This window comes from Zingiber officinale, chromosome 8A (assembly GCF_018446385.1).
Source record: "Zingiber officinale cultivar Zhangliang chromosome 8A, Zo_v1.1, whole genome shotgun sequence".
Classification (NCBI taxonomy): Eukaryota; Viridiplantae; Streptophyta; class Magnoliopsida; order Zingiberales; family Zingiberaceae; genus Zingiber; species Zingiber officinale.
This window is the reverse complement of record NC_056000.1, coordinates 36,305,154-36,325,351: the sequence shown is the minus strand read 5'-3', so window position 1 is coordinate 36,325,351 and position 20,198 is coordinate 36,305,154. Positions and strand designations below refer to the sequence as shown.

Below are 20,198 nucleotides of genomic sequence, written 5' to 3'. Positions count from 1 at the left end.
ATATAGTTGTTAGCTGATACTTTTTATAAAAAAATACTCTATATATAATATTTTTCACCAAATTGAATTAAAAAAAAAATGATTTACTTTAATACATTATAGTATCTATTCCATGGATATTACAACAACAGTATAATGGGAATATTTTTAGGACAAGAAAAAAATTAATATTATTTTAAATTTTTTAAAAAGAAATTCCCTTTTAACAAAAATTATAATTAGAGATTTTATTTTAATTTTTTACTTTTATTTATTTACCATAAATGCAAGTAATAAATCTAGTCCGTACCCTTGCCCTATCTAATAATAGAGGGAGACCAAAGTCAACCGGGCTATGGGGCCCATCCAACCCACCAATGGAATTCCACATCTCAGCTGTCCTCTGCCGGCACGGATCCAGGCCATCGCCCCTCTCTGCATGTCTGCAGCGACCGCCGACACTTTGCTCTTCCTATCAATTTTCCAGTCGCTCCAGCCAAAAGGCATCAACATCATCAATGGTGGTCTCAGCTTTCACTTCTTCTTTCCTCTTTATCCTCTCCGCATTTACATCTCTACCCTCCTCTCTCTCACGCACACAAATCCGTGCACCTTTCCGTGTCGCCCCACCTGTCCATACAAAATACAAAAAGCAGAAAGAAAAGCAACCAATATCTGTAAACAATTCAATATAAATAGATAAAAAAAAAAGGCTATGTAGCTGAGCTGGCGTACCATTACTACATAGCTTCTTCACCTGTGCTTTCTTCCTCGCTGTGCATGTAGTCCTGGTGGAGGCTGCTCTTGCCGCTCTGCTTTTCGTTCTCAGAATGGAGCTCTGAGGTCAGCAAATGGGCATTTCCTCTTTGTTTTTCTTCTTGCTGGCTTTGTTCTTGATGGTGTTTGTCTTATTGTCCTAGAGAAACTTCAAAGTTTGAATCTTTGTTGCAAGTTCTGCTTCGGATTTAGACTGTTTTTCTTTTGTGCTCCAGAGAAACATGAGTAGATTTTTTTGAGGCATGGTTGGTTCATCCATGGAATGAGGAACCCTAAATTTGCCTTGGTGATTTTGTGAATGGTCCCTAGAACAATCATTTCTGCCATGGATGAGCTTTCAGTTGTCTTCTTGTGTCACTATTAAGCATCTCCCTTAACTGAAGGATGTTTACTTCTCTATAATAAAACCTGAAATTGGTGTTTTCTGATTCATTTAATGCCATTTGAACTAATGCATGATTGCAACACTGAAATCCTTTGTTGTGTAATAGTTAGAATGTAGGTCATTTGAGGCCTTTCTTGCAGCAATTTCCATCTGAAATGTTGGCATGTTTGTTTCAGTGTGTGATTTGAAAAATCTAACCTCAATTGAAGGTTTTCTCGAAAAATATTTCCTAGTTTTTCAGGGTTTAGCTTTACTGAAGAGCACATTTAGCTGAAAAGTTACTACCGTGTGACTTTGAGGTCACGTGTTCGAATTGTGGAAATAGCGTCTTGCAATGCAAGGTAAAGCTATGTATGATAGACCCAAAGTAGTCTGATCCTTCATTGGGACCCCGCATTGGCGAAAGCTTCTTGCACTGCCCTTTACCTATCAACAAAAAACAACTATTTTTCAACTTTCACTTCCAGCATCACACCTTTCATTGTTGATTGTGAGTGCCCCTTTGCTGTTCGTCACATTTTCTCTTCACCTTTGACTATGATTCCCTCTCTACACTCAACTACAAGCTCCTTCTTCATTCTACCATTATAGATGAGCCCCTTGCCCTCCACTATTAATTGTGAGTCTTTTTGCCACTCTTTGCCATTGTACACGAGCCTAGCTCTACCCTTCCTCTATTTATTATCGACTGTGAACCTTCTCTATCCTTTTCCCTTGCCCTTCACCTTCCTAAATTTCTCTATACTATGAGATTGTCAAAATTATATTTTTAGTCTTGAAAATGGATATCATTAACCATTCATGGATCATCATCGTCAAATTGTGGTAGCCTCAACTACTTAGAATACTTGCTCTTTTGATTAAAAGTTTTCTCGAGGATAGGACAAGTTATGGACATTGAGACATCGATGGATTACTTTGGTTGGCATGCACACTAGAAATATAACCAATCACTCATGGGCTTTCTTGTTTAATATTGTCAACCCTCTTTCATGGCATACTCAATCAAAATGGTTTCTGTGATTGTGAATCAATAAATAAAACACCTCCATTTTGAATTCTTTTCTTCTTCTGTGTGCTTTTACAGACTTGTCCAAATCATGGATAACACGACATGGCTTTGGAAGAAGAAGTCCTTGGAAAAGAACATCGAGGTAAGAAACTATAAAAATTGCTGCTTAAATAACAAGTTTTCTATTATCTAGCTCATAACTACTTATCCTTCTTACGCTTCAAATGTGATGTACATCTAGTAATCACCGGTAGTTGAAAAAGTGATTTTGTAATGGTTTGCATGAATTTCATTTAGAAAGAGAAGATCCTCGAGCTAGAGAGACACTTGGAAGATTTAAATGAACAACTTTCATCTATTCGCTCTGAGTCCAATGCTAAAGATGATCTTTTGACAAAGCAATCCAGAGTATCTGAGGAAGCAACTGCAGGTTAAACATTTAATCGAAATTCACATTAACATGTCTTACTTTACCCCAGAACACTTTTTTTTATGACTGTTCCCTGGCTGATTTTTAAGGATGGTGTAAAGCAGAAGCAGAAACTGCTTCATTCAAACAAAAACTGGATGATGCTGTACTCCAAAAGAAAGCTGCCGAAGAAAGAGTAGCTGATAGAGATATAGCGTTGAAAGAATGCATGCAACAGCTACATATTACTAAAGAAGATCAACAATTCATTGTTAACAATGCTGCCTTTAAGATATCGAGAGAGCAGGAGAAGGTTCGAACATTAGAACAGAAGTTATCGGAGACAAATAAGAGGCTTACTGAGGTAGTCGTTGAAAATGGCAACTTGAATAGAATTCTAGAGGTCAAAGAAGACTTATTCAAAGAAGTAAGCGAGTCGAAATCCAAGGTAGAAGCAAACCTCACGGAAGTGTCGAGTAGGCTTGATTCATCTGAGAAACTCAATGCTTCTTTAAGGTACGAGCTATGCATGCTTCAAAAAGAGATTGAGATTCGAAATGAGGAGAGGGATTATAATAACAGATCCTCGAATGCTGCTCATAGGCAAAACCTAGAGAGTGTTAAGAAGATTGCTAAGTTAGAAACTGAGTGCCAAAGATTGCGTGTCATGGTCAGGAAGAGACTTCCGGGACCAACGGCTTTAGCTAAAATGCGGAGTGAGGTTGAAATTCTAGGTAATAATTCCACTGAAACAAGGAAGAAAAGGTTGGGTTCCATGAATGAAGATTTCAGCTTGAAGAATATTCTTCCCGATGACGACGTATCAAGCAAGGGCACCTTTTCATTTGTTGATAGACTACGCGCCACTGAAGATGAGAACAAGATTCTCAAAGAATCATTGATCAAGAAAAACAATGAACTTCAGGCATCACATGCCATGTTTTCACGTACCGCAATGAAGCTATCACAGGTTGAGAAACAACTTGAAGAACTCTCGAAAGGACAAGTTTGTGAGCTAGCAAGGGGAAGTCCATTGTCTTGTGACATTCCTCTTTCATCGATTTCAGAGCATGGTGCGAATGATGACAGTGTCAGCTGTGCTGAATCGTCGGCTTCTGCTTTAGTTTCTGAGCTGGAACACTTCAGAAGTGGAAAATCAACTGCTTCATCATTCAGAAATGCCAGAATGTCAGAATTGAGTTTGATGGATGATTTTGTTGAGATGGAGAAACTTGCGATAGTCTCTGCAGACAAATATTTTGAAAGTTCATCGAGTGTGTTCGGTGATAATAATTCATGTGTGACGACTAAAGATTCTTGTGCAGGACTTGATTTATCAGAAGCAACCGGCAAGGACTTGGTTCTAGTTAAAGAAGCAAACAATGAGACGCAATTCAGGTACACTGCATTCGAAAATCACCCTAGTTGGCTTCAGGATATTCTGAGGGTCATCATACAAAAGCATCATATCGTGCAAAAAAGTTTTAGTGTCATTCTCAATGATGTTAGAGTTGCATTGGATGTCTTGAACTATAATATCGAAGGAGATCGTTTCACTAGCAAAAGCAGTGCCCAACCATGCCAGTCAAGCCTACACGAATCAATTCGTAAACTTATTGAATTGGTTGAGGGAATTGTTCAGAAAAATACCAAAAGTAATGGACTAGAGATGTCATCTGGAGATACCAAAGCCAATGCTACTGAACAAAGATATCCTTCTGCAAATGGATATGTTGCCCGCTCATTTCTATGGGAAAATTCTGAACTTTCTGCTGTCCTACAGAATTTTATTTCGGTGTGTACTGAGTTGCTGTGCAGAAAGGTTGATTTTGAACAATTTACTGCTCAAGTAGCTTTGACTCTGGAGTGGATCGTAAACCATTGTTTTTCTCTTCAAGATGTTACAGACATGAAAGCAACAATAAGGAAACACTTGGATGCAGATGTGACTTATCCATCTAAGGAGTTGGATAAGTTAGATTCAATTGAAGAAACCAATACCACCGATGGAAGAAAAGATGAAAATGAACTCCTGAGATATAAGATCATGAGTATGGATTCAAGGAGGAAGGATTTGGAGGCAGTGCTAAAAACATCCACCGATAAGAATGAAACACTGACGGCTCAACTTAGGAAGTCAGAAGTGAGCATCACCAATTTACAGCTAGAATTTGCTACTCTTAAAGAATCGAAGGGGCAGATTGAAGACCAGATCATAAACCAAAAACTGATTAATGAAGATCTTGGGACACAGCTTTCAATTGCAAAGACTGAATTGAAAGAGGCATATCAAAAATTCTCATCCCTTGAAGTTGAACTTGAAGAAAAAAGCAATTGCTGTGAGGAATTGGAGGCAGCATGTCTCGAATTGCAGCTTCAAATTGAAAGGTGTGAACAATTTTCCAGTTTTTGAGTTTTGTTCTAAATAGTCTTGTGACTAAATTAACCTTCTAAAATTTTCAATAATGTAGCAGTGCTGCATCCAAGGAAGCTCCAAAGTATGTCCTGCAACAAGAAGAAAAGCAAATCCAGGCAGTAAGGATAATGGATCATGGTTCGACAATCACTTGAATTGTTTTTCAGCCACTTATTACAGTATGATCATGCAGGACTGTGATATCGCTGCTGCTTCTGAAAAGCTTGCGGCTTGTCAGGAAACGATTGTAAACCTGGGGAAACAGTTGAAAGCATTGGCCTCACCACAAGATGCACCTTTATTCGACAAGGTCATATCCACTCCTGCCGCTGCAAAATCCAGACGCCGACTTCAGTTAGTTGATCATATGAGAGCAGAGGATCAGGTAACATTGCAATCTCCAAACACAAAGGAAATTATATGCACTGAACCGCCGAAACCACCAACAACTGCAACTTCTACGACGCAACACTTGCACGAAGGTTCAGCAAAAAGTATCATGAATCTGTCACCAGTGAAGTCACCGGCTAGCAATCATAGAGGTGGAACTAGTGCTGAAAGGCTTATGATTGTACCAAAGAAACAAAAAGGAGGGGGTATGTTCCTGAGGAAGCTTCTTCTGCGACGAAAGAGAGAACGGCAAGAACCTCGATGCTATGATTTAGCTCACAAATAACAGAAAGTAGTTTTGGCTGCAAGTGCTGCTTTTGAAGATTGTAATAAGGGAGAAGGAACTAGGTGAGGTGTTTGTAGGTAGAATTGGTGGTTCCTTTATTTCTAGTTTGGTCGATGTCGTGTAATGCTCTATGTAATTTTTTCCATTTTGGTGTAACTCTAATAATATTATTATGTTGAATAAGAGTGAAATCTTTGTTACTTGATGATGACAGTCTAACTTATCAGCTGTTGAACTTGCAAATCATGCTCATGCTAATTTTTCTATTAATTGTGTTGATTCTGATCGCTGAAGAAAAGGACTTATAAATATCTGAAGAACTTCAGTGAAGTAATGATCCTTAATTTTCATCTTAAAGCTGAGATTTTGAATTTTTTTTTTCTTTCAAAGATGATGATGAACTCCATAGTATTTCATTTATTTGGCATTTTAGGTGTCTTCACACCTCCTTGGTAAAATTATTTCTAATGTTAAATATAAATAATTATCTCAAACCACTCTCTTTAATATCTCTGATGGCAAGTGCTCTCGGCGAGTAGCTGGGTGTTTGTCCTTGTCCATGCACTATTCAATTATCCAAGGTTAGTACCTATCTACGATTTACTTCTTTCGTGTTGACTTGTTAGGGTGAGCGAATTATTTTTTGCCACCATAATGACAAGTACTCTTTTTAGCCGGATGTCTGTCTTTCTCCATGAGCTATTCAACTCTCTTAGATTAATAGTCATCCGTGATTTACTTTATTCATGTTGACACGAGGACGGGAGGTGAGCGAATCGCCTTGCCATTATAATGGCAAGTGCTCTGGATGATTTACAGACAAACTACTCAAAATCTCCATGGGCCTCAGGTAATGTTCACTCTTGAGATCAGGAAAGGCAAAAGACCCTCAAACCATCCGCGTTTTTCTCATCATACCGGTTATGCCGACGAGTTTTCTCCGTCTGTCTCTCCGTCAAGACATTTACGAAGTCTGTAAACTTTCTCGAACCTCAACTGTTGCTCTTGAGTAATCTGCCACATTCAAAGGTACCTATTCCTCTGGCTACAATATGAGCGTCATATCTAAATGCCACGAATGGAAACTTCAATTGCTGAACATTTTCATATACAAAATGGATTGCCAAAGATGGTTTTTTTCTTATTTCCACATTAGCATTACACCAGCACCGGCAGCAAACAAATTGATATGAATGGAGGGAAAAAGCAAAATATTAGGAATTGACAATGTGTTGCCATATGCTATTCGACAACACAAATGATAGAATGAGTCACTATGTAACACCAAACAGATGAAAACATGATGAATTAAGATCACAAGCCTGCTGAAACCAGTCCATGCAAGGTGATGATACCAATCACAACATTGCGGGCATCGACAACGGGTAAGAATTGCACGGCAGAAGGGGGTGATTCCATCCTCTCCATTGCCTCGACAGCCATAGCTTCTGGGCTGATTGATCTTGGGTTCCTGTTTCAGAACTTCTTTAATCAGCATGGTAAAGCAAAACATCAGAACAGTTGTCGATAAAAGAAGATAATATCCATATAAGCAGCTAAAGGGATAATAATTCAGAAACTTGAGAAAAACATCATTAAATATTCAAGAACATTAGAAAAGAGAAAATACCTGTTGCACATCTCGCCAACCGTGAGGTTGAAGATGGCTGCACCATATGCCTTGAGTGTGCGCCGCAGATCACCATCAGTAAAGGTCCCGATCAGATGAAGCATCTCATCAACAACAAGCAAACACCCACATCCTTTGCTTGTTAATTCTGTTAATTGTTCCATTATCATGTCTTGTTCCTTGCACAATGGAAGATCTTCTTTCTTCTTCATCACATCCCTCACCTGCGTTTGGATGGGAGAAAGATTCAAAATTGGTTTTAAGTGTGATCAAAACGTGCCTCAGCAACTCAAGTGTCGAAGTTCCTAGTTAGTTGAAACTGTTGAAGTATAGTGTGAAAACTTATCATGTAGCCATAGATGCATGCGACCGAGATGTTTTTTAGCTCCATTTCTTGGTAGTCAACACTGAGGCAAGACACTTCTTGCCGAATTCCGACCTCACATTGGATAGGTTGAATTAGAACTGGTGTAATTGAGATGTTTGAGCATGATTTCTCAGGTTATTGACTCTAGGAGGGTCAAAATTGCTATGTAAGCATGTAAAACAATGGGAGCTCCTAACAAAAAGTACTTAATTGGAAATCAACATTTTAACATAAACAAAGAACAGATCAAGCTAGCGATAAATATATAACTCTTCTAAATGCATGTGTTATGTATGCCTCAATTTTCTTTCAAGAAAAGAGGTGGATTTGCATTTTTGGAAACGAATGGATTAAATTTTCCAACAAAAATCTGATTTTCATCTGTTGAACAACAAAATGAGCACACCAGATCGGAGTTTACCTTGAAGATGAGGCTTTTCCCAATCTTTCCGGCAGGGTGGTTCCTAGCATACTGCTCTTTGGTGAGACGCCTGGCCGCCATTAGGGCAGCAACAATAGTGTCCCCAAACACCATCTGGATCGACGCCGAGGTGACTGGAGCAAGGCCGAAGGGGCAGAGCTCGCGCTGGAGGGGAAGGTGCACATTGACGTCGCAGAGATCTGCAAGGGGATTGCCGGAGCCCACGCTGGCGGAGGTGAGGGAAAGGAGACGCACGCCCTTTGCACGGGCGCAGGGGGCAAGGACGAGAAGCTCCTCTGAGGCGCCGGACTTAGAAATGAGAACGAGGAGGTCCCCTGGGAAGACGGCGCCGAGATCTCCGTGGAGGGCGTCAACGGGGGAGAGGAAGGCGGCACGAGCAAAGCCGAGGGAGGCGATGGTCTGAGCGAGCTTTTGGGCGACGATGCCTGACTTCCCGACGCCGGAGAAAAAGATGGCGCCGGGTGCGTCGAGGAGGGCCTGGGCGAAGTCCGCCGCCTGAGCGATGTCGAGGTGGTCGAAAAAGTGCTCCATGTGGAGACGCTGCGCCTGGAACAGGCGGCCGAGCTCTGCCGCATCGATCTTGACGCAGGATCTGGGAACATCCATCGGCAGTGGAGGTAAAGATCCCATCTTTGGGCGTCTTCTTGTCTCGCCGGAGTTCGCCGGAGAAGAGCAGAGGTCCAGATTTCTTATTGCCAAAGCAGGAGACTCCAAGTCCTATTTATTTTCCAGAAAAACCGCACGCTGAAAAAGTGTGTCCCAAAGTACCCTCGAATCTCAGCAGAAGCTGGACCGTGGCTACCGATATCGTTAACCCTATAGCAAGAAAGGTAATGTCCTGGGTTGGATAAACATTGTAGCATCACCGTGGGAGATTAACGTGGAAGTGGGTTTAAATATCACGTGATAATAAAAGCGATGGCGATCGGCGAAATGTAGGGACCTGGTTTTGAGGATCTCGTCCAACGAAGATTGTAAAAGTTAGGCGAATTTCTCGCTACACTCGTCGTAAGTTATGGACCCCACTTTGAAAACGTGAATCCGTTAGAGATGCTTGAATTTTCATAACTTAGATGCTGTTGTGGTTGGAGAGGATCCAGTCTGTTTGTGTCGGTGGCGAGTGACAGCTCGGGAGCATGACGCCATGGCCCAACTCGCTGCGAGATGACACGGCAGCACTGCTGGCACTACTTTGACGCTTGCTTACTTGGAGGGGGAGAGGAGCTGAAGACGTGAAACGAAGAGTGGGAGGAGTAAAGCTGTCAATTTGTGTTGGGCCTGTCGGGTTGGTCCGTTCTGTCAAATAATTTAAGCGAATTGAGTTGGAATTTTATCAACCCAAATTCGTCGTGGGCCGACCCACCTAGGCTCGCGACCCGTGCGGGTCGGCCCGCTCAAGCTTGGGTTGGCCCGCGAGTTGAAAAGCATATGTAAGCTAAGTTTTAGACCAATTTATTATCGTTCTTTATTATAATTTTAAAATAAAATAGTACTTTTCATCCAACATAAATACTTATTTGTATTTATTTTATATTTAAAATACATGTTTATGTATACATTTAATTGTAGAAAACTTTTTCGAAGTAAAATGTTGAAGATATAAAATATTTTTTTATTTTTTTAAAAATTTTTGATGGACCCGCGGGTTGTCCCCCTAAACCCCCAACACACCTTAGAATGAGTTGGGTTGGAAATTTGTCAACCCGTCAAGTTGGCGGGTTGGCCCGCCCCGCCCCGCCCCGTCCCACCAAATGATTAGCCCGCCACGGGTCGACCCGCCCCGCCACGGATTGGCTCATCTGATAGCTCTAGGGAGGAGGGAGGGAGGGAGGGAAAGAGAGGGGAAAATATTATTTACTAAATCACTCTTTCATTTAGAACACCTATATCAATTATTTTATCTACAAATTTTATCTTAAATTTTAAATTGGGTAGCTAAAAAAATCTTTACATCAATTATCTATCTATTTCCTAAATTTAGATTGGATGAATAGTGATTCTCTAAATTTAAGGAATGAAATCACTACCTAAAAATAAAATAATATTTCTTTTTAATCTCTCTCCTTCCACTCATTCCATAAATATCTTACTATTTTATTAAAAATCTCTCACCTTTACTAACTAACTTTGGTGAAACCTAAAATGAATTTACGTTAATATCCTTTTTCTATTCACACTTAAAATAATTTCAAAGTTTATTAGTAATTCCACAAGCGAAACAATCAGTGATCTAGATTTCGAGATTCAGCTGCGGTATATTATTATGAATTTTTCTCATCATTAATTTTTTTCTGGTTGTTTTATATAAAAAATATAGTTCTATTTAGTCTCATATCTTAGAATTGACAATACTACGATCAAAGAAGATTTTATAAATATTTTAGACCGACAATGTTAAAAAAATATATATTTTTTAGTTTTTTTACTAAGATAAATATAATATTAAATTAAATTAATTTTTTTCATAGGGAAACCGTAAGAGTGACACTCGAAAATACAAACAATTCGGATTTTCAAAGACCCAAATAATTTAGATTTTCAAAAGTCAGGTATTTTATCCTAATAACTCTACTTTAGTATTTTAATGCTAAAATATTTTAATTAATATAATTTAATTATAAAGGGTCAATATAATTTCAATATATTATATTACACACGCGACGTTTTAGGGTAGTTGATATAGTATATAGTGAAAAATGATTATCTAAATTTAATAAAGTGAGTCATTCTCCATGATATATTTCTTCGAAAAATAAAACCCCTTCCATTTAGAAAAATCACTCAACTCCTTCCATTTAGAAAAATCACTTCATAAAATATGTTTAAGATGAACGTGTCAATCTTTTATCATATAAATGAATTAAATATTTATGAGTAAATATTATTAATAAATGTCAATTTATGAATTATATTTATTAATAAAATTTTAATTAAATTTATAAATAGATTATGGTCTTAAAATAAATAAATAAATAAATAAATAAAGATTATAATATTAAGCTGACTAGTTGATAATATAAAATATTTAAACATGGTACTCAAGCCAAATTCAAAACAATCTCAAGCTAAAGAAAAAAACAAAGGGAGAGGGAATGGATCAAAATTGTTCACCTAATGAAAAGAAAGGGGGTAAAGGAATCCTTATCTATCAATGGTTGTTTGCTTGCCTGCCCTGCGATGCACACCCACATTGCTGTCTGATTCTATCTTGCTCGTTGGTGAAGACTAATTCAAAGTCCTCTTTACAGGTAGTAATTGGGTCAAGTCGTCCGTGACTTAGCCTGAGATTGATGGCTCATGTTTGACATGGCTTGAGAATAATTGGGCTGTGCCATGTGAGGCCCAACTTGGTCGATGGGTCGGCTTGGATCGTGGGTTGGGACCAAGGATGATTTGAAAAAGGGTATGCATGCAAGCTAGCCCAATTGTAAAACTAATAGTATTTTGAAGAACTAGAACTCTAAAAGGATCAACGGCAATTTACCAAAAGGCGTACTATAGTTAATGTATTTACCAAAAAGCGCATTACGGTTTTGTATTTACCAAAAGGCGCAGGTAAGTGATGTATATTACCGAATATAATCATACCGCCAACCAACACCTCTGATCAGTCATCAATTCCCAGGCATCCGAACCACATTTTTAAAAAACTTAGATATTAAAAAAAAACGATCATTAGGGTACTTCCCTCCTTCGTGACATGCGAGTGCAGCTCGGTCTTGTGAAACCCTAGTTTAGTGTTCGTGAGCCATCAGTTCGAGTTTTTCTCAAGCGCCATCTAGCTAGCATTTCAGTTTAATTAAAAACCAAGAGTGTTCGTGAGCCATCAGTGAAGGATTCTAGGGTTTACATTACATTAATCAGCTAGTATCATAATGGCGCAAAGACGTCAATCGGATGAATCATCATCCTCGCCACATCAATTAGCTGTAAAGGTTATCATTTTACAAACTCTGTGATATTGAGAAGCTGAACTAGTATGATTTAAAATTTTTTATTTTTATAAAGTATAGGGTTCAGTTGATGTTGGACAGAAACTGCATTGGAACAGTGTCCTCGGTCACTTTAAAAGTTTTTTTCAACCATCCACGAAGAAAGGAACGCATGGAGGCGGTGTTATTTTACATGACCGATACATAGTGCTGATCAAACAGTCACCCTTTCGTATTTTTTTGGACATAGAAGATATGCAGCACATCCGTGGGATTTTGGTAAATATATTTGAAAATTGGGATTCAAGTAGTCAAACCTTTAGATTCTCAGGTACAATTTATAAATTTGTATTTTAATTACAAAGTAGTTGTATGGTAAAATTTAAGCTTTTGCTAAACGTGGGGCTGATACGATGCCGTATCAGGCCCAACGTGGACCTGATACGGCATCTTATCAGGCCCAACGTGGGTCTGATACGATGGAGTATCAGTTCTTGATATGACATTGTATCATGTCCACGGGGTTCCTAATACTTTTGTATGTGTTGGTAGAATTCTAATAATAATTTAACTTGGTCAGGTGTTCCGGTTTGCTTCACAAGAGGAGACGTTTCATTGCTGCTCGGTATTGCAGACCGAGGAGCTTCAATTCCGATTGATTCAGCTAAAGCATCCAGTGACCTTTTTCTAACTTACTTCTCAAACAAAAAAGAAGCTACTAGATCAAGAATTGAGGAGTTGCTTAAATTTTATGGCAATCGCGTTGAAGTCGAAGATGATGTTTTATTATTTTGCAAATTCTATATTTTGTATATATTTGTTTGTGTCTTATTTTCTTCTAGTACATATAAGGTCCCGTTAAGTCTTATAGATATAGTAGATGATTTTGAGAATCTTGATAGGTTCAACTGGGTTGAATCAATCCATGAATTTATGGCTCCACAATTACCTAAGATTGGGGACATATTTTCATCAACTGAGACAAAACATGCTAACACCAACCTCCCTTACCTAAAGGGATTTGCTGGTCTTTTGGCAGTAAGTGTTTAATTTGTGTGAAAATTTTTAATATTTTGCGAACAATTATAAAATAGTTAACCCTTGTCATGGTGAATCAGACATGGTTTTTGGAGCATGTTTCAATCCAAAAACCATACAAAATAAAAGGAGCCAGAATAAATAAGTGGAGGAATATTCCTTCACATATTAGTAAGGTGAGAGAAATGAATAACCAAGTTTCATCTGAAGAGGTAAATTTAGAATACTTTGACTATAGTTTGGTAAAAAAGTATGGTTTTAACATGTGGTTTAATATTCTTACAGGTTGTGATTAACCTAATCCCTAACCAAGATGAAAGATCATTGGTTGAGAACCTTGCTGGCGTTGAGGACAGTCCACATGCAATGGAGGCATCACAAATTGAAGTGAGTGTAGGAGGAAGGCAGATTAATAAGGATTGTTGTAATTGCATTATTCAAGCAAACATAAATAAAGAGCTAACAATGGAGAACATGCAATTGAAGGAGATGGTGAAAGAGTTACTTAAAATAGTTGAAAAAAAAGGCATGGAATCTCAATATAGCGAGCCTGTAGACGATCCTCAAATTGAACCTGTAGGTGTTACAACAAGAAGTAGGAGAGGACGTGACAGAAGTCGCTATGATTACAGGGATACTCCAATTGATAGTCCATTGTGGCTCAAAACTTTACCTAAGAGGCAGCGTAGAAATATACATATAAGTGAGCTTGCGGAAAAAGTTACAAGTATAGGAGAAGGAAAAAAATTTGTCAAAGAATATGTTGTTGTGGACAAGGGGAAAGGAAAAATAGGTTTGGATGAAATGGAAGAAGAAATTAATATTATACAAATGATGGAAGATAAATCTGATGAAGAGGCAGACAAGGATGTAGAAATGTTTGCCAAATATGACAAAATGAGGAAACAAGCAATTGCTGTAAGACGATATATGCAAATTTCTTTGTAATTTGTTAGATATAATGGATTATCTAATTGCCTTTTTTGTTTGTATGCATAGTATGTGAAGAAGCAATTTAAGTCTTCCAAGAAAAAAAAACAAGACGAAGAGGTGGCGTACTTGTTAAAAGCCTTGGAGGAAATAAAGTATGTAAATTAAATAGTTGAATAGTAAAGTATAATATATGCATATCTGATTACATATTTGGGCTAAGGTTATCAAAAAGAAATTTGTAAAAATAATCTGTGATTTGTTTACTTTGTAGGTTTACAAATGATATAGTTTGGGAGGAACCACCCTTTTGTTTAAATTTGTATTCCCTTTTATCTGGTGTGAATGGAGAAATGTTGACAAGAGGGGATGTAATCGACACGTATTGTAAAATTTTATTTAGGGAGGCATTCCCGTCTGGAAGCACATGTTAGGACCGAAAAGTAGCTAGAGGGGGGGTGAATAGCTCTTCGCGTTCTCGTTGCTCGGCGTTGCTTGTTTCTTCAAGGATGCGCAGCGGAAATACAAAGAAACAAATACAAACACGCTAACACTTGGATTTTACTTGGTATCCACCTCCAAGGGAGGTGACTAATCCAAGGATCCACACAACGCACGCACCCTCCACTAATGAAACTCTCCTTTATGGTAACTACCAAGGGCGGAGAAGCCCTACAAGACTCAATACAAGAAGAAGAAAGGGTAGTAAAGAAATACAAGCTTACAAGCTTACAATGAGTGCACAAACCCTAACCCTAGTTTCTTCTTCTTTCTTTGATCCGCCTCTTGACTTGGAAGAGCCTCCAAGAACCTTCAAGAACTGGCGATCTCGAGCTTGAGAAGAGTTGTGGAGGAGCTGGTGAAGATCTGAAATGAATCGGTGAAGAGATCCTGAAGGAATCGCACGCCAACAGCTATAAACGACGCCAACGGTCGAATCCCAATCGATTGGATTGCTCCCAATCAATCGGGGAGGCTTTGGATCGATCCACGGATCGATCCAGAGCGCCTCTGTGCTCTGGAAAAATGCCTGGATCGATCCACGGATCGATCCAGCGCTTATCGCGCGAAGCAGCAGCGTCCCAATCGATCCACTGATCGATTGGGACCTCTGGATCGATCCAGAGGGGTTCTGTTCGCGGGGACTCACCGGATCGATCGGCGGATCGATCCAGATCTTCTGGATCGATCCACTGATCGATCTAGATCTGCTGGATCGATCCACGGATCAATCCAAACCTTGCTGGATCAATCCACGGATCAATCCAAACCTGCTGGATCAATCCACGGATTAATCCAAACCTGCTGGATCAATCGGCTGATCAATCCAGATCTTGGTTTTTGTCCAAAACCAAGTCTAAAGCCCCCTAAACCAACATCTAGTCAACCATGACTTGTTGGTACATAAGACCTAGCATCCGGTCACCCTTGACCAGCTAGGACTCTCTCACCAAGTGTCTGGTCAATACCTTTGACCCACTTGGACTTTTCTCTTCTTGTCAAGTATCCGGTCAGTCCCTCTGACCTACTTGGACTTTTCTTTCTCGTGCCAAGTATCCGGTCAATCCCTTTGACCTACTTGGACTCTCACCAGATGTCTGGTCAACCTTGACCCATTTGGATTTCTCTTGCCTGGCTTCACTCACCATGACTTTCCCAATTGCCTAGCTTCACTCACTAGGTCTTTCACCTGGCTTCACTCACCAGGATTTTCCTCCTGCCTAGCTTCACTCACTAGGACTTCCCAATTGCCTAGCTTCACTCACTAGGTCTTTCACCTGGCTTCACTCACCAGGATTTTCCTCCTGCCTAGCTTCACTCACTAGGACTTCCCAGTCAAGTATCCGGTCATCCTTGACCTACTTGACTCTTCTTCAATCAACCTTGCATTGTCAAACATCGAAACCCAAACCAAGACTCAAGCTTGGTCAACCAGGTCAACCTTGACCTAAGGATGTTGCACCAACAATCTCCCCCTTTTTGATGTTTAACAATACCAACACTATCACTTACAATACCACATGTAAGTTAAGCTAATCTCATAGCCTAAACCTTCTTCATGCCACTAGGTAATGAATACATAAGTTAAGCCATTCATTCTCCCCCTAAGAGGGCAAACTCCCTCTAGATAATGAAAGCCTAACTTACTCCCTTTCATTCTCCCCCTATTGGCACACATCAAACCATGCCCCATTTTTGGGCACATATCAACAAATTCACTTGTTGAAAACTCTCCCCCTGAAGAGTTGTTCATCGTTGTTCACAACTTCACTCGTTGTGATCAACACGATAATGAAGGTCACATACCCTTCATTAACCTTAACCCTACATTCTCCCCCAATGTAGGCAAATGCCCATCCTTGAGCATTATCCACTTGAAGCCACTTGAACAATGAGGATATCCACTCCCCATTAAAGTTCAAACGCTCAACCTTGAGCATGTTCTTAACGGAAGGTTGACCACCTTCCAAGGTTCATGAAAAATAGTTTTCATGTCTTTAAAGAGTCCCTCCCCCTAAAGACATGGTGGTAACTTCTGTCATTGCACCAACAATGACTTGGAATCTCCAAAACTTTAGGAAACCCAATTTTAGAAGTTTTGAGGTTCAAATATTCAAAATTTGAAACAAACCTCAACCTAAACTTCAACTTAGCCTTCCTTAACCAATCCATCCTTGTTTTCCACACGAAAACACCCTTTTTATGTATATAAATGTATTTTCAGGGGTTTGGAATGGTTACCTAGACTAAAATAGGTTCAAAATGCTGAAAATAAGCTTTCCCAGCCAAAATCAGCATCTTCGATCGATTGGAGTTGGGTTCCAATCGATTGAACCCTGCTGAATCGATCCACCGATCGATTCAGTCTTCTTGGATCGATCGGCTGATCGATCCAGCGAGCTTCTGCTCGCTAGAATTGCCTTCTGAATCGATCCACTGATCGATTCAGACACTCCAATCGATCCATGGATCGATCGGAGCTCTGATAGTTGCTGAATTTCAAATTCAGCCAACTTCAGAAACCCCTAGAAAATCTACAAAAATCCAAAAATCATGAAATTTCGTGCAGACATTATTTAGGGCATACTTTATCATGGAAAAATAGTTTTCTATGAAAATATATCATATCTTCAAAGATTGACACAAGCTTGAAAACTTGCTAAAACTTTAGCGTTTTCTTCAAGTTTGTGTCTAACTATTCAATGGTGATTACTATCAAAAGATAGCCTTCACCAAGGTTTTCCAAAAGTCTTTTAAAATAATTTTCAAAACCAATATCCCATCACATTCCTTGGGCTTAATGCACATGACTTGTACATTAGCTTTCCCAATGATGGGAAAACACATAACTATGTGTTTTGATGAACCTAAAACTCAAAAGAATGCACTAAATCAACATGTTGAGTTTTGTTCATCATCCTAACATCTCACTTGTATCTATTGTGGACAAAACACATACAAGTCATCTTATAGGTCTTTGTGAGATGTAAAATTTGGTTTTGCCCTATTCTAGGGATCATGCATATCTATCTAGGCATTTTAGAGATATTAGACATCCACCCAGGATGTCACTTGTTAATAAGTGTTGTTAAATGTCATTTGTCCTTAATTACAAGGAATTAAACTTAATGCATGATTATGCTATGGCATACATCTAGATAAAATAATTTTCAAAAGAAAATATCCTATAACTACTTGATGTATGAATGTCATGACATGGTATTTTTGGATTTTTCATAATAAAACATAAATGTAAAAATAGACATGATGTCATGACATATGATGGGCAAATAATCATGGCAAAGTTTAGCATAAATAAAATATACCTAGATTACCTATCTAAGTATCCTTAACCACTTAGCTAACCCAAAATATATCACTTGTTTTAACTTAAAATGTTAAACCTAGATTGCCCTAAATGCTTCAAAGAAATGCCAAAACCTAAATTGACATTTCTATTTCTCTTGATTTGTTTATGCCACTTAAAAATTAAGCATATCCTCAAATGTTGGCATATTCCATTTTTCCTCAAGAATAATCACATAAATCAAGGCCCGGATTGCCTTAAATTTCTAAGAGAATACCAAAATCCCAACTTGGTATTTCTCTAGGTTTTCCCAATTTATGCCATTTTAAGATAAAATCAATTTTTCACCATTAGGCACATTTTACTCTTTCAAGGAGTAAATAATAATTCAATTTCATTTTCAAAGGTTAACAAAACCTTGAAAATGCTCCTTGAGTGTCAATTTCTTCATGATTGGGTTAACTACCCTTTCACTTAGAGTTGACACTCTCTAACCCATTTATGGGGTAGAGAAAATGCTCCTAGGAACCCAACACCTATTGGTGCTCCTTGGATGCTCTAGGTATTCACTAGGGATAACTTCCCTAGATACCTTCCTAGTGACCTTGTTTGGCTTCTTAGAAGCCTTGGTCACCTTTTCTAGGTCAACTCTAGGGATAGCCTCCCTTGTGACCTTGTTGGTGACTTTCTTAGACTTCTTAGAAGTCTTAGTCACTTTGGTTGCAAAGATACTTCTAGGGATATCTTCCCTTGTATCCTTGACTTGACCCCTAGACTTAGGGTTTGTTCCATAACTATATGGAACCCTATGATAACTAAGCACATCCTTTTTAGCTTTGGGTTTGTATCCCAAACCTCTATGGTCATTGTATGTCTTTTGTACCCCTAAACCTAGGTTATGCTCATTTTGCCCTAATAGGATATTTTCTAATCTTTTTAGGGTCTTTTCTAATTTATCAAGTCTTGACCTCAAGACTTGATTTTCCCTTACTAAGTCCTTAGTATTTGATTTTTCATTTGATCCATGAGCATTTTTATTCTTGGGCTTGTATCTATTATCCTTAGTGTTTTTGCCCAAATGTCTATCTACCTTCCTAACCTTAGGTTGGGTAGTCTTGGCATGTAGGGCCACATGCTTTTCCTTAATTCCCTCATGCTTTCTATTCTTATGGTAAATTGCATTAAAATGATAAAAATTTGAACTATCATGCTTTTTACCATAACGTAAAGGGGTAGGCTCAATAAATGTTACCTTCTTCTTTACCTTGGAGGCTCCCCCTTGACTAGTGCCTTCTTGAGCCTTGACCATCTTCTTCCCCTTGGGGCATTGACTTCGGTAATGCCCTTTTTGTTGACACAAGAAACACACAATGTGCTCCTTGCTCTTCTTTGTCCCGGGGGTGGTCTCCTTGGGCTTCTCCTTGCCCTTTTGTGTCACTTGACCCTTCTTCTTGGCCAAGTTGGGACACTTGCTCTTGTAGTGCCCACTTTCCCTACACTCAAAACATATTATATGATTTTTATTTTTAATTGAGGCATTTATACCTTCTTGTGTAGGGATGACACTTGCTCCTCCATTTGATATTTCTTGAATTTTGGAGGTGGCACCATCTTCTTCTTCTTCACTTGACCCGGATGTGGAGGCCTCTTCTTGCTCCGGGTTCATTGATCTACACTCCCCCTCAATCCTAGAGGTGGAGGCTTCATCATCTTGTACATGGAACAAGGAGTATGCTCCCTCCTTGTTCTCTTCATTGCACTCCCTCGAAGATGAAGCTTCTTCTTGGACTTCTTCTTCGGAGGTTGAGCATCCCTCAACCTCGGAGTCCTCCTCTTGGTCTTGCTCCAAAGAGTCACCCTCTCTGGATTCTTCTTGCTCTTGTACAGTGGAGGGGATCTCTTCATGAAGCTTGGCCAATTTACTCCATAATTTCTTTGCATCTTCAAATTCTCCAATTTTGTAAAGGATGGTGCTTGGCAATAAATTGACCAAAAGCTTGGTCACATTGTCATTGGCCTCGCACCTTTGGACTTGCTCTTGGCTCCACTTGCTCCTCTTGAGAACTTTGCCCTTTGAGTTTGTTGGAGTCTTGAAGCCTTCCATAAGAGCAAACCATTGCTCTATCTCCATCATAAGAAAATTTTCGATTCTTGATTTCCAAGAATCGAAGCTCGTGGAAGTGTATGGTGGAGCCACCCTCGTGTCGAATCCGAGCCCATCTCGGAATTCCATTGTAGAAGTTGAGCTTTTGAATTTCTTTGACTTTGACAATTTTGCTTCAACTTCTTCACCCTCTAGCTCTTCTTGTTATGCTTGACCCTTCCGGCGATGATTCCGGTGAAGAGCAACCTCGCTCTGATACCACTTGTTAGGACCGAAAAGTAGCTAGAGGGGGG

General features: G+C 39.2%; 2 protein-coding genes across 4 annotated transcripts; one reads left to right on the top strand and one right to left on the bottom strand.

The window, feature by feature from the left end:
• The first annotated feature begins 665 nt into the window (after positions 1-665).
• Positions 666-5,854, top strand: LOC122008479 (filament-like plant protein 7). Of its 3 annotated transcripts, none has more exons than XM_042564225.1 (6): positions 666-822; positions 2,229-2,295; positions 2,451-2,583; positions 2,688-4,950; positions 5,034-5,097; positions 5,172-5,854. In XM_042564225.1, exons 2-6 carry the CDS (start codon positions 2,242-2,244, stop codon positions 5,652-5,654), a joined length of 2,997 nt encoding a protein of 998 aa, XP_042420159.1. In that variant the 5' UTR covers positions 666-822; positions 2,229-2,241; the 3' UTR covers positions 5,655-5,854. The 3 variants fall into 3 exon arrangements, with proteins under 3 accessions (XP_042420159.1, XP_042420158.1, XP_042420157.1); XM_042564224.1 differs by having other exon boundaries at positions 2,673-4,950; positions 5,037-5,097; XM_042564223.1 differs by having other exon boundaries at positions 667-822; positions 2,673-4,950.
• A 918-nt stretch (positions 5,855-6,772) lies between these two features.
• LOC122008478 (probable arabinose 5-phosphate isomerase) lies at positions 6,773-8,801 on the bottom strand. The gene is made up of 3 exons (XM_042564221.1): positions 8,073-8,801; positions 7,285-7,508; positions 6,773-7,125 (listed from the first exon to the last, which is right to left on the bottom strand). Exons 1-3 carry the CDS (start codon positions 8,721-8,723, stop codon positions 6,969-6,971), a joined length of 1,032 nt encoding a protein of 343 aa, XP_042420155.1. The 5' UTR covers positions 8,724-8,801; the 3' UTR covers positions 6,773-6,968.
• Positions 8,802-20,198: the final 11,397 nt, after the last annotated feature.

What these genes read in the sequence shown, in the direction of transcription:
- LOC122008478 (XM_042564221.1), bottom strand. Translation starts at nt 8,723, where the DNA reads ATGGGATCTTTACCTCCACTGCCGATGGATGTTCCCAGATCCTGCGTC. An exon ending in GGAAAAGCCTCATCTTCAAG is followed by an intron (nt 7,509 to 8,072) that starts GTAAACTCCGAT and finishes ATCCAAACGCAG; the next exon opens with GTGAGGGATGTGATGAAGAA. An exon ending in GTTGGCGAGATGTGCAACAG is followed by an intron (nt 7,126 to 7,284) that starts GTATTTTCTCTT and finishes GTTCTGAAACAG; the next exon opens with GAACCCAAGATCAATCAGCC.
- LOC122008479 (XM_042564223.1), top strand. Translation starts at nt 2,242, where the DNA reads ATGGATAACACGACATGGCTTTGGAAGAAGAAGTCCTTGGAAAAGAAC. An exon ending in TTGCAGCTTCAAATTGAAAG is followed by an intron (nt 4,951 to 5,033) that starts GTGTGAACAATT and finishes TCAATAATGTAG; the next exon opens with CAGTGCTGCATCCAAGGAAG. An exon ending in AAGAAAAGCAAATCCAGGCA is followed by an intron (nt 5,098 to 5,171) that starts GTAAGGATAATG and finishes ATGATCATGCAG; the next exon opens with GACTGTGATATCGCTGCTGC.